Raw genomic sequence first — 13573 nt, 5'->3', positions numbered from 1 at the left:
CCTGTACTAAATTGCGTTGCGTCCGACGTTTATGAATTCCACCCTAAAACCGTCGATAGAGTTGTAACAGATTTTACAAGTTGGGAAACGAAAATAAACCTCTCCGAGTCGAGACGCAATTAAGAGGTTTCTCATAAATAATTAAATGAATGCAATTGATAGTAATTATTTTAATAGACAGTAATTTACATTAATTCTAGTTAAATCGTTTTAAGAAATATTATTCCTAAAATCATTTTAAACAGAGCTATTGTTGACGTTTCAATTCAAGCGTATGCCTCTTTAACAAGTTTAGGAAATTTAGGGTATATTAGGCGATTGATTCACAGAAGAGCCGCAATTGCGTGAACCTCTGGTGGAAGCCCAAGCTGCCATGGCTAGACGTTTCTTGTAGCCCTAGCCGAACGCCGTGTACTTCTTAACGATGATAATGGAGTAGAAGCCAATATTGCTTTCTGCGAACACTTTTACTCCGATTTGTTAATTGCGAACGCGGTGACAGACACACATCCAGTGTAATACCTCTCCGTTACGTCATCGTCATTCGGAGAGGTGAAAATGAGCTCAAAACATTGGAGAACGATCTAACATCAAGGTCATATGTCAGACTTTTTACCATGGCCTCTAGTTCTGAAAGTTGTGACGTTGAGGTTTTTCTACTAAATTGAGCACTGATTGACATTAATTATCTTATTTAAATTTTAAAATGAATGTGAAAAAACTTAGCTAGCCAAGGCTTAACGGTTTTTCCACCCTGGCGGCACGATCGCGAAAAGCAGACAATCTGCTAACCGGAAATAAGCGTAGCGCACTCGCTCACGCTTGTTACTCGTGCAGCCAACGTGATCGATTAGGCTATGCTTTAAGGAAATGGTCGCCTTTCATTGGCTTTTGCGAGATGACGTAGAAAATGACGTCCGGGGCAACATTTTCTCTACAAGCTCTCCCTATTTTATAAAACCATCTATTGCAATTGGTTCGTCTTTAGCCCTTCTTGACCAATTACCAATGCGTCCGACATTTTGGAGTCCCACCCAACCTGAGCCGTCCCACAGTTAGCTCGCAAGCCTATTTCTCTCAGATTTCGGATCCACCCCCATCATCTTGTTACTTAAAACGAGTCACGTATAGAGCTATCTCAGTTGTGACGTCAGTACCTAGGTAAAACGTCATAGGGCTTAGCTTTAGAAGTTGGCGGCCATGTTTGGTACCGCTTTGATTATATAGGAAAATAGCATGGGTGACGTCACACTAAAACTTATGAGATAGCTCTATATGGTGATTTTTGAGATAAGACTTGAATACTAAAATAGCTGACACACAATACCCTCATTCGTAGGCTGGAAATACGTCTCCTTAATGTTTATAATTCCCTTATGATACTACCTAAGCTGACCAATATCGAAATTTTATTTAAAAACAAGCTGCCCCAGCAAAAACGACATATGTAAGATAATAAAACGGGATATGTAAAATAATAAACAAGACGACCCTAGGCTGGGCTCGTAATAGTAGCCACATCGTACAGTACTTAACAGGCGTACAGAAAATTTGAGTGAATAGCCCCTCGATGCACTACCTTAACTGTTTTAAAATTATTACTTTTTTTTACTTCTGTTATAATTAAAATGGTGCATGTGACACGAACGGAAATCCCCACGATGCGCATCCTTTAACAGTGATAAAACCAAAACCAAAAATAAATAGGGGAAAGTGTTGACTCTCTCCTTCGTTTGTGACATGCATTTGGTGGGGTGAATGCATACTCGAGAAATATGTTTCATCCCCCTCGCCTATTCACCACCTACCTAAGATAATTTGTAATATTGCGCGTGTAGAAATAGTGCGGTTTTATTTTACATTAGCTGCTATTGATTGAGGCTTAGAGAGCTGCACGAAACGGAATTTTTTCCGTTTTCCGCGGAGTCCGTTCCGTTCCCCCGGCTCAAAACGAAATCGGAAGTAAAAAAAATCTATATTACGGAAACGAAACAGTTAATAAAGGAGTTGTGGAAACGGAACGGAAATGGAAGAGCTAATGAACGATTTTATGGAAACGGAACGGAAACAGGAAAAAAATGTCTTGTTAAGGAATTGAAACGGATCGGACACAGATATTTGTTCTCTGCAGCTCGCTACTGAGACTAACCGTGGTTACTGCAGTTTATCGCCACAATTTAATTTGATGATGTACATGTTTGTATTAATTTGGTTTGCTACTATTGATGTTATTTTCTAATAGAAAAAGGTTTTAGCTGCAAGGCCTAAATTTAAACAAAATTCTAAACGATTTTAACGATGAGTTTTTTTTAATTAAACGATGATTTCAAGAACATCTGCGGCATTTTTAATTTAAATTCGGCGTGCTAAGGTTTTAAGCAAACTTTAACCTCGTTGAAACGCGTAAATAACACTAAAGAAAATAGAACAGAGCGCGGAGGTCCGAGGTTGTGAGTTTGTGACTCTTCTTTGAGATACGCTTATGCCAAATTCTCCCGTTTGATGGCGTAAGAGCGTTTCTCGCGCGCTTGAGCGTCTCGAAATGCATGTCAAGCTAAGGCAAAGGCAGGAAAATATGGCAGTCCGACACTTTCCCTTTTTATTTTTGGTAAAACGAAATACCCATTAAAAGAAGTAAAGAAGGTCAGAGTGAATAGCCCCTCGATGACCCAGCAAAAAACTAAAACCCTTAATCCTTACTTCAATAAATTTTCTTGCGTTATAATTGCAATATCTGTGCCCCAAGCTAGTACTTTCTTTTAAAATTCTTCTCGGTTTGTGGAGAAATACACGTTATAATTGTAATATCTGGGGCCCCAAGCTGGTACTTTCTTCTCGATTTGTGGAAAAATAGACGTAACTTCTAATAATAAACACCACCTTAAGACCGTTCTAAATATAACGTCGGTATTTACTTGTTTTTGCTTTTTAAAAATTACCCTCGATTTCTTTCAATTTTGATATAGGGGAGCGGGATTGTAAGCGTGAAACCCTTTTTTGTCGACGGGTGACAGGAATTATAAAGGGAGTATTAAACCGTCCATTTAAATTAAGGCAATACCATAATCCTCTCTCTCGCTTCAAATATATCGAGCAAACGTAAAACACAATTCACAAAGCTTAACTTTACTAGTACAAATAAATCCAATGCTTAAACTTACCATTATAATTCCCTTCCTTTCAAAATACACGAACAAAAAATATCACCTCACCCCAATTCTCTCCCATTCACTCTCCCTTCGATGACGAACGAAATATTTTATACTGCCTAAGGCAGTTTTCTTTCACGACGCCACCACCACCGCCAACAACAACCCGGGTCAAACTAAGACCCACATCGTAGCTAAGAATGGATTTAAGGATAGGACAAAAGATATTTGTCTTTGTCCTATCCTTATATTTGCCCTTTGATCTTATTAGCATAAATCCGTTCTTGGTATTACCATTCTCTAGACAAAAATGCACGCTTCATGTGTGATAGAGCTGGTACAATTTCCTAGAACGTATGAGAGACGAACTGTCAGAACTGTACTGATTCACTGAACGCACGCGTGACGCGTGTTTAGCCACAGTCCTTTTTCGCGGTGTAGCTGTGGCCGCGGCGCGGCGCAATCGTAGCCCCCCTCCCCGAGGTAAGAACTTTCGATAAAACAAAATATGTGTCATTCATTCACCGTTTGATCAAGGGGTAATGGATGGGGGGCATTAACAGCCTCAACCCCCGCCCTGGGCATCAAAATCCCTGGCTACGCCGCTGGCCTTCAAATTTAAAAGGGAAAATATTAGAAATAAATTATCTCTTAATACAAAATAATTAGGCCTAGCGTTTAATTAGTCTTAAAAACGAGGACTACTGTCCCACTATTGGTTTAGTGGCGTCTGCTGGACCAATCCCGTGCGTTTTTGAGACCAATTAAAAAAAGACATCATTTATTTTTCTAATATTCTACCATGGATAAAGAATGAGCGTGCGGAAATTTGTTTTCACGCTATAGGATAGGCAACTCCCTATCTCGAACGACAGCTTATTCTGTATATACTCGATCTGTTACCGCTTCTGTTGTCAGCACGCGCAAAGCTAGGCCTCTATGTAACGTACCTTTGCGCGTGCTGACAAGAGATTAATGAAATACCTTTCTTTTAAGTTGGAAATATTATTTAAACTTTATTTTTGGCTTACATGACAATAAAACACTTCTTGAAAAAGTCTTCAAACAATCAGTTGTTAAATTTAGGATTAAACATTAAAAGGCACATGGTTTTTTAAACTTAATTCTTAACCAAACGCTTTTGATTAAGAAAATTAAAGTACTTAATACGTTTCAGTAAACATGGAATTTTTTTTTTGGTACAAAAAGCTATGTTCTTAAACTGTAAGTAATAACAAATTTTAATTAATAGTAACTAATTTTAAATTGGGCAGGTAATTATAAAATGAAATGTCTTTGGCTTATTAACATTAAAACACTTTGTCAAAGTTAACCTTCAAATTAAGAAAAAATTAAACATTTCACGAAATAAAAAAATTAAACATTTCAAGAAATAAAGAAAAAAAATTAAACATTTCAAAAAATAAAGAAAAAAAATTAAACATTTGAAGAAATGAAGAAAAAAATTTAAACATTCCAAGAAATAAAAAAAATTGAAGTTTTAAGAAACGAAGAGAAAATGGGCAAAAGTAGGCTATTTCAATAACCGAACACCCAATTGGTAATCGTGGTTCTTTTTAACCAAAGCTTTGATTCACAAAATTAAGTAACACGGTTGGGTAAACATGGAAAAATTTCAATTTTCTGGTACTCAAAAATATTTTATTAAACAGTAAATTATAAAAAATTTAATCATCTAATGTTAACTATTTACTTTAGTTACTTTTTAAGTATTGAAAAAATAATAAATGACATTGGTTTTAAAACGTAACATAACTTTGTTAACGTTAACCGTGAAAAAAAAATTGTAGTATAAAGCAAATATGAAATGTTTTAAGATATCAAGAAAAAAACAAACCTTTTAAAAATAATGAAAAAATGGACAAAGGTTGCCACACCCTTTTGGCAATCATGGTAATCAAGAAATGGTCTAGTAGCGTCTGTAGTTTGTTCTGCGCGAATGATTTGGCATAATTATACCAGGAAAGGCAGTGGTACGATTGATACCACCAACAGCAAGTGGTCTATTATCATCCCTCAATCTGTGACTTTGTCCACCAATGGTAGATTTGCATTCGTTACAAGTACCTTCTTCCATGGGTCTTCCGCATTCGGTGATGCAATAAACGTGTCCATTTGGGCAGGAATACCAATGACCTTGTACGGTACCCATGGCCTTTACCACTTGCAATGTCTCTTCTTGACTTACATCCAAATACCTGGGACCAATTAGCTTCTTCAGTTCTTCTGTCCAGGAATTAAGAATTTCGAAATCTGACTCAGTCATCGCCTTGCAAGATGTCAACATTGTCATAATTTGGTCTAATAAATCTACTCCTCGCTTGGTGAAAATGTCAGGAATGTAAAATCCGTTCGCGAATTTTGTAATCCATTGCAGACGTCTTGTTTCGATGCTTACGTCATTTAAAAATTGAATCGTTTGACGGTTGTGGCTGACGTTCGCAATCTTCGCTATAATTTTCTCGCGAGAAATGCTCACGTATTCTTTAGTTGACTTTCGCTCCCCATCTTCCTTAACGAGATAACGAGGATTATCTGGAATTTTGTCCAATTCCTCGAAAATGGCAAAGTTGTTTTGAATTGTAACCAGAATATTACGCGACAGTACGCGTTTGCATGAAAGACGTTTCCTTGTAAATTCGAATGTGTTTCTGCTGATATACTCCGAATAAGTAAAATCCCCGGATTTGGACGCTAACTGCCTCTGCAACTCTCTGTTTTCCTCGAGTTTTCCAAAGGACTTTTCTTTAACCAATTCGATTAGCGACAAACTCTTATTGACATCCTTTCCGAATCTAAGATTCCTTCTAATAGGAGTTTTGCATTTTGGACACGAGATGGCTTTTATCGCCCCGCCTATTTGTTCCTGGACCCATTTCGTTAAGCCTTGGATCTCTAATACGTGGTGGCAATCTTCTAATTGCAGATATCTCGCGTCGGGTTCGTCTTCGTTGCCAAAGAAAATCTCTGTTAATTTTTTCTTGTCGCATATACGGCAGAGTTTAGGGCAAGGCTCCCCGCATAGACCGACACAAGGATGGCGACATCTTCTAAGGCGTTTGTTGCAAGGATGATCGCAAGGTGGTCTGTCACAAGGCTCGCTGCACAGTTTACCGCATTTGAAGTGCTCGCATTTCCAACTGCATTGCTCGAGACACGGAGAGCAAGGGTATCCGCATAGTTGAGGACATCTGCTATGAGGACATCGATTTTCGCAAGGTCTACCGCAAGGCGGACAGCTATTCGAGCACCAAGACTTGCACGGATGGCCGCATACCAGTAATTTCTGGCATTTCATTTCGCAAACGACGTGCAATCTCCCTTGGAAACATTGGCCACAAGTACCACTACATTTGTGTTCGCATTTTAGTTCAGTGTTGCAGATTTCAGGACAATTTTCCAGCAAAAACGCCTCGTCTTTCGATTGGTAACAAAGACATTTCGTTAAGTGACCACAAGGTAGTGACACCTCAACTCGTACTTTACAATCGCTTCGGCAATAGCCTCCGCATAATAGGCCGCATTTGTGTCCGCATTCAAGAATTTTATTACATTCCTCGCGACAACGTTTCTTGAGTTCATTTTCGTCTTTGGACAAGCAGCAAGTGATGGTGATAGTGTGCTTGCACGTTCCAATCACTTTTTGTTTTACTTGGCAACCACCACATATTTTTCCACATCGTCGAGGACAAGGGTGTCCACAGTCCAAAATTTTGGGACAAGGTGATTTGCATCGGAAAGTGGTTATGTCTGCGGAACATTTTATATCGGCTTCGTGTCCGCATCGAGGTAAAGTCTTTGTAACCGTTACTTGACAAGGGGGGCATTCGTTGTAACATAGTTCAGAACATTTATGTCCACATTCAAGTGTTTTAGGACAAGGGTGCTCGCAACTAAATGTTTCAACATCAACGTGACATCTCATGCCAGATTCGTGCCCACATTTTGGTACTGTCTTCGATACCATGACCATACAGTCACCACAATCGTCTTGACATCTTTTGTTACATTTATGTCCATTCACGCAGGAACTCTCGCAAGGCTTCGGACAATTTACTTCCTCGTGCTCTCTGTCCAATGGGTGACACTTCTTAGGACATACGTGTCCACACTCCATCCTGTAGTCGCATGGCAAAGGGCAACCTCCGTCGGGGACTTGGATAAAATTGAACGGGCTCTCGGCTTCGATTGAGGTTTTGTGTACTTGGCATCGCAAATCCAAACTAGGACCAATGGCGGACATTTTAACAAGTTCATTGGTGATCTTGGTCCATAGAACACTTTCTTGCGCAAACAGATCGAAATTGCCGATACAAAACAGAGCCTTCTTGGCTCTCGATAACGCTACGCATACTCTGTTCTCCGTTTTAAGAAATCCGATACTATTCTGGTCGTTGCTTCGAACAAATGACAGCAAAATAATATCATTTTCTTCGCCTTGGAAGTTATCAACAACCGTCGCTTTGACATCTTGGAGTTTACCAGTCAAAAGTCGTTTGATTTCGAACAACTGCCCAGTGTATGTAGTTAATATGGTTACTTGCGATGGCATATAGCCTTGGAGTAAAATATACTTGCATAATCCAACGATATACTGGGATTCGTGCAAATTGAGGCGCGTTGTTGTGTCGCGTTCTTGGAGTTCCTGTTGGTTATGGTTCACGAAGAATACGCTCTTATTGAAACCAAGCACTTGGTCGTACTTAAGAACGGATTCGTGGTCTTCGAGATCTTGGTAAATATGCGGTACAAGCAGTCTGGAAATCTCTGGTCGCATTCGATGTTGGATACCCAAACGGACAAAGGGAATACCATTCTTGATAAGGCGTTCGAAGAGCGATATCTCCAAGTTGAACTTCTTGGCGAGTTCGTAGACAACCGGGTTGGGTCGTAACTGTTGATGGTCCCCAATGAGGATCAAATGCTGGGTGTGCTTACTAAGTGAAGTCACGATCTGAGCTTCGACTACTTCAGCCGCTTCTTCAACGACGACTATTTTGGCCTTGATACTGCTGACCAAGTGGCGGTACTTGGCGGCGCCCGATGTAGTCATGCCGATAACGTAGGCGGATTTCGCCAAGGCAGCGTCTTCCTCCGCTCTCATCTCGCTTAGTGTAACCAGTTTCTGTTCGTACTCTTTCTTGAGATCCTCTATTTCGAGTAATGTTTGTTTCACGAAAGTATTTAACCATGTTTTGTATAAACGCCACCTATCGTGATATTGTAAGCTCCAGATATTCCTTTGACTGATATGTCTTAACTCGTTACTCGTGAAATCTCTGGTTGATTTTAACTTTTTCGATAAGTTATCGGCACCTTCGTTAAGACTCGTTCGTTTTGAATTCTGAGTTCTCCAGTTATATTCTTCCTGAAGTTCTGATTGCTTAAAAATAACCTCTCTCTTTTTGTGATAAAAATCCGATTCCTCCATTCTCTGGTCAATAATATACTCAATGTCGTGCCCATTTTGATCATCTGGTACTTGGCCATTCTCATCCTGGTCTGGACGTTTGGTAACTTTTACATTTCTCCAGGGCTGATCCGTTGGATTTTTGATAACCGATTCTTCCTGGGCCTTGGTACGTGACTTTGCACTTTCATTGTCAAACCCGAGCCATTCCTTCATTACGTTCCTGCTTTTAACAGTCGAGTCCTTAATGAAATGAGGTACTTCAACTACGAAGTTATTGCAATGATGTTCTTCCATTACAGCCACTAAATTTTTTTCAGTTAGAAGGCAAGAGTCAGCCGTTCGAACGAGTCTTTCGTTGGATTTAATTTTATCCATTATTTTTTTAACTTCATCCCTGGTGGAACGGAATTGCGAAGAAAGTAACCCGCGGTTATTTCTAAGTTCGTTCATGGAGTATGGCTTGATTGTATCACTGCGGGATTTACCACCGACTCGAATCAGTTTGTTAGTTATCTTCAAAACACCCTCGAGGAATTGGTCCAAGGCGTGATTTGTGTAGCAGACGATCAAGATAGGAGATGAACACTTCTCGTTCCATTGGTCTTTATTGTGCAGCAATGCCTTCATTATCTTTAGTCCAACATGTGTTTTTCCCGTTCCAGGAGGTCCCTGAATGATGGACAATTTCTGAGTGAGAGAGGACTTGAAGGCCAAGTACTGAGATGGATCCAACTTCAGTTCTTCAGCAGAAGGCCATGTGTTCTCATCGAAAAGTTTAACTTTCTTTTCGGTTTTGCAATGGGGTTCCAGTTTTGGTTCAGTTTTCTTGACACGAGCTCTAGCTAACTTCGCCAACAATATCTCTTTTCTTCTCTGATGTTCACTTTTTTCTGTATCAAGATAGGGATCTGGGTTTTCAGTTTGAGCCATTGCATCCGTTTGTTGTGTGACAAGATCAGGAATAGTCGCATCAAAAAGGTTACCGAAACAATAAACACTGTCATCGTTAAGGTACGCAGGCTTGTCAATCGTTTTGCGCAGCTCTACAATATGTTCCTTCATGGGAAAAGTGTCTTCGTCTACATTCTGCAATGCTGTTAAAACGTAACGACTGGCTTCGAAATAAGCTTCGGTTTCAACCATGGTGAAGATCAAAGTTTGTACACTCAATATTTTGACCTGATTCTCGAACTTAACTCCCACGACACCTTTACGTAGTTGTTCATCGACACGTTCCGAAACTGTACCAAAGTAAATAGATTTGAAATTGTCCGGAGTTAGACAGACTAAGGCTCCGTAGAGCAGACGTTTACTGGTTTCCCAGGTGACATTACGAGTAGCTTCCGCGTCGAATGCGACGTAATGAGCTACTCCATCGTCTCCGAGTGTAGTTTCGATTATTCTTACACCCTCGTAGACTTTAATATCCATGACGCGTTTCTTGTTAGTTTGAAGTTTTTGATTTTCCAAGTACGTGGCGATGCCGTTTCTAAGTGGCCGAATGAAATCCTCCCTCAAGAGTCGAAATTGGACGTCAAGGTATTGGTTAACATCTAAGTATCTTCCTTCGACGATATTTGGTCGTAAAAACGGTCTGACGTTGTTAACCAAGTCTTGGAGTTCCGGGAAAATTGGTATGGTTCGAAAATCATTGGGTACTTGGTCAATGTTCTTGCGATTCATGTTATGTACAACGTTGTAACTGTCCAACAAACTGTTCATTTTGAGTTCCATTCCTTCGAGACGTTGTAACATGTCTTGTCCGCGCTTCTGAGCGTCAGCCAGCCGAGTAATCGTGATTCTGGCAAATGGAATCAAGGTTTGCGTTGTTTGTAGCGATGCCTCAGGTTGGAATTTTTGCAACGCTTCAATAAGATCCATGATGTAGTACATTGACTGCAATCTGAAAGTGTCCGTCGGGCTGCTTTGAGTTTCCAGTAAGTATCTGGGCAGTTTTACGGTGAAGAACGTTTCGCATTCTTTAAGTGCATCGCCTAAGAAATTCCTCAACGATTCCTTGTGATCGCAATGGGACGCTAGCGATAAGACGTGCAAACACATTGCAAATTTTTCTTTGGAAAGATCAGAATCACTAAGACTTAATTTGAAACCACTGCGACGCGCTTGAATGGTAAAAATAACTTCGTTGGGGGTTTTTATAAGCAAGTCTTGCAAGTTTTTGTAGCCCATTGGGTACTTGCGATCAGTGGAATCACTATTAGAGTACATCGCAACATTTTTAAATTCAGGTCCACAGTTATTGAATGTTTTGGGTCTGGCCCCACCGAAACATTGTGACTGATTGCCATTTTCCTTTGAGACATTGCGATTTATTGGATACCTTTGAATCACTTGCAACTGGGTTGGTAACTGTCTCTCTTTCTGTCGTAGAACTTTGGGGTTGACAGCGTCTAATTGGAGTATCGAACGCAGTGGCTGGTTATTTGATTCCAACTTAAGGTTCGTTCGACTGACTGGTTTCTGTGTCGCTTTCTGCGGTACAACTTTGGGACTGGCAACATTTAACTGGACTTTTGAACGCTGCGATTGGTTGATTGATTCCAAATTCCTGTTTTTGAGACTGGTGGGTTTCTGTTGACTACGTTGCGACTCGCCGGGAATCTGTTTCGCATTTTGTGAAGGGCCTTCTATTGAACTATTTGATTCCATTAAATCGCTAAATCGGCTGCTGGGCGTCTGTTGACTCAGTTTCGACTTGCTGGGGAACTGTTTCTTTAGTTGTGACTGAACTTCGAACAAAGCTTCTAAAATACTTTTTGCGCTCTGGTTACCACCATCACTGTTGAGTATTGGAGGTAGTGATTGGTTATTTGTATCCTTTGTATCATTTTGATTGGACGATTTCGGTTGTGATTCCATGGTTCGATATTTTGACGACTGCTAAACTATGAATTGGAATTACTTCGTGATTTTGAAATGTGAAATAAGTATATAAAATTACAGATATTTATTTGCCCTGCTCATGTGATCAAATGTGGAATTCATAAACGTTGTTGTAACGCATTTGAGTACAGGCGAAGGCATGGCGTCGTGCGCAAACGTCCAGCCTTCGCCTGTACTAAATCGCGTTGCGTCCGACGTTTATGAATTCCACGTTAAACCTTCAAATCGTTAGCTCAAGAAACCTTCCTTTCCTAGATACTTTATTAAACGACAATAATGAATTTCAAAGCTAATTTCGTAAACACACCCGCGATAAACTTCCAATGTAAAGAAAGCAAATAAATTTTTATTTTAAAATTATCTTCATATAAACTTTAATTGTATTGGTAAAACGTTAGACGACAAAGCTGTTTAAATTTCCTACCTTTAATCAATTCATGAGCTTGAATAAGATTCTTTGGCTTCGCATTTCAGCATTTAATTGGAATTTGATCTTTAAAACAAACCTATCATAAACAAATGCGCAAACCTTACTCTAAAAAGGTAAGCATAGAAGCAACACTGGGAATCTATATGATGCCGCGATGTTTGAGGACCTTTTAAAATGCCAGAAGTTCATAAGATATGTTCCATAAGTTTGTCACGGGTTAAACTGGAGCTTGTCATGTAATGACCTAGGTGACTAGGTCATAGATTCAGGGTAAAGCGACACCTGGTGAGGCGCTGTCAAAGGCTTAGTACTGTACCGACTAAATAGGAAGATGGACCGCAAAACCGAGCGTAGACAATCGTTCTAGAACTAACTCTCAGTACGTCTCTAGCATTACGAAGTATACGTAGTGTTATACTTATGGAACATATCTTATAAACTTATGATCATAGCTCATTATAAATTTCCCAAGCACCGCGAGTTTCCTAGAATACTCCCCCACATCTCGAAGCGTCATATTGGAGAAAGGGACATAAGGATTCTCTGTGCCGCTTGCATTTGTTTTATTGTAATTATAAACATTTAAATTTTTCTTTAATGAATCATAAATTTCCCGGTATAGAGGTTCCAAAGTATAATTAGAAATATCAGATACAAATGGAGACGTTTCAAAAGTCGGGATTAAAAAAGAGTCTGGTGTTTAACCACCTTGTTTTCTTAAGACCAAAGATTGATTGCTATGTGTACAACAAAGACGTTAGATATGGCTACAAACAAAAAGACCAAATTGGTAACGTTGAAGCCCTATTTAACGTCTTTAGATTCACAAACCGAATGTTCCTTCTTAACCCTATATTTAGCAGACGACAATGCGCCCCGATTTTTAAAAAGCGTTCATTGGACATTTAATTAATATCTGTCATAAATAATAAATAAACAACATAATCTGAATAGAGTCAGAGGTAGGAAGACATCATTAGAATAAACGTGATAAGCAAATTTTCGTCTTTTATACGAATGGAACCATGATTTATTCCCGTTCATGTTCATGAATAACAGCCCTTACACGCCCTAATACCCTCACTGTCAAAAAGAGGTAGGCCTTAATACAGCATGCACCAGTTAAGAGGTATGACGTGGCTACGTCAAAGATCAATGGGGTGTTATTATCACAAAGGCGCACTCGGTAACGGCAATGGTACTATTTAGGCTCTATATTCATGAGTCTAAAGTATGAATTCATAATGAAACTCAGCAAAATTAATTACTACATTAATATCTAACTAACGATTCTCCTACAAATAATCCCTACTAACTAAATTGCGAACAAATGTAGGCGAAAAGCTGACCATTTTTACAATCATAGAAAACACAAAGGCGATCTGCGCTTCAGTCAAGTGAGTCAACGCGTGGCCGGGTGATGCAAGGCTTAACTAATTGCATTACAAACAAAAGATTTTCAGAAAAACTTACGTGTTTTTTGAACTTTTTTCATTTTCGTAAAATCAAGGGTTAATTAAGTTTAGTTTACACTAATTTTAATGTTCCGATGTTTATCTTAATCAGCGGTTATTAATTTTCTTTTCTTGCGCCTCTCGCTACGCAGTTACAGCCATGATCCATGGAGCAAGCACGTGCGAGGTTTGTTTAGTTTTA

General features: G+C 39.4%; 2 protein-coding genes across 3 annotated transcripts in view; one reads left to right on the top strand and one right to left on the bottom strand.

Annotated features, from left to right (window-relative positions):
- Positions 1–13573, top strand: part of LOC149594186 (D(1) dopamine receptor-like) — a 51363-nt gene that overhangs the window by 18341 nt on the left and 19449 nt on the right. The window lies entirely within an intron of this gene.
- LOC149594188 (NFX1-type zinc finger-containing protein 1-like) lies at positions 3987–13535 on the bottom strand. Of its 2 annotated transcripts, none has more exons than XM_089861320.1 (3): positions 13391–13535; positions 11912–11993; positions 3987–11489 (listed from the first exon to the last, which is right to left on the bottom strand). In XM_089861320.1, exon 3 carries the CDS (start codon positions 11461–11463, stop codon positions 5080–5082), a length of 6384 nt encoding a protein of 2127 aa, XP_089717446.1. In that variant the 5' UTR covers positions 11464–11489; positions 11912–11993; positions 13391–13535; the 3' UTR covers positions 3987–5079. The 2 variants fall into 2 exon arrangements, with proteins under 2 accessions (XP_089717446.1, XP_089717447.1); XM_089861321.1 differs by having other exon boundaries at positions 3987–11484.

The sequence above is a fragment of the Phalangium opilio genome, unplaced genomic scaffold (assembly GCF_054372755.1).
Source record: "Phalangium opilio isolate 3A_F unplaced genomic scaffold, DU_Popi_V2 ptg000390l_1, whole genome shotgun sequence".
NCBI classification, from domain to species: Eukaryota; Metazoa; Arthropoda; class Arachnida; order Opiliones; family Phalangiidae; genus Phalangium; species Phalangium opilio.
The sequence above is the reverse complement of the archived record's forward strand: the minus strand, read 5'-3'. Positions and strand labels throughout refer to the sequence as shown.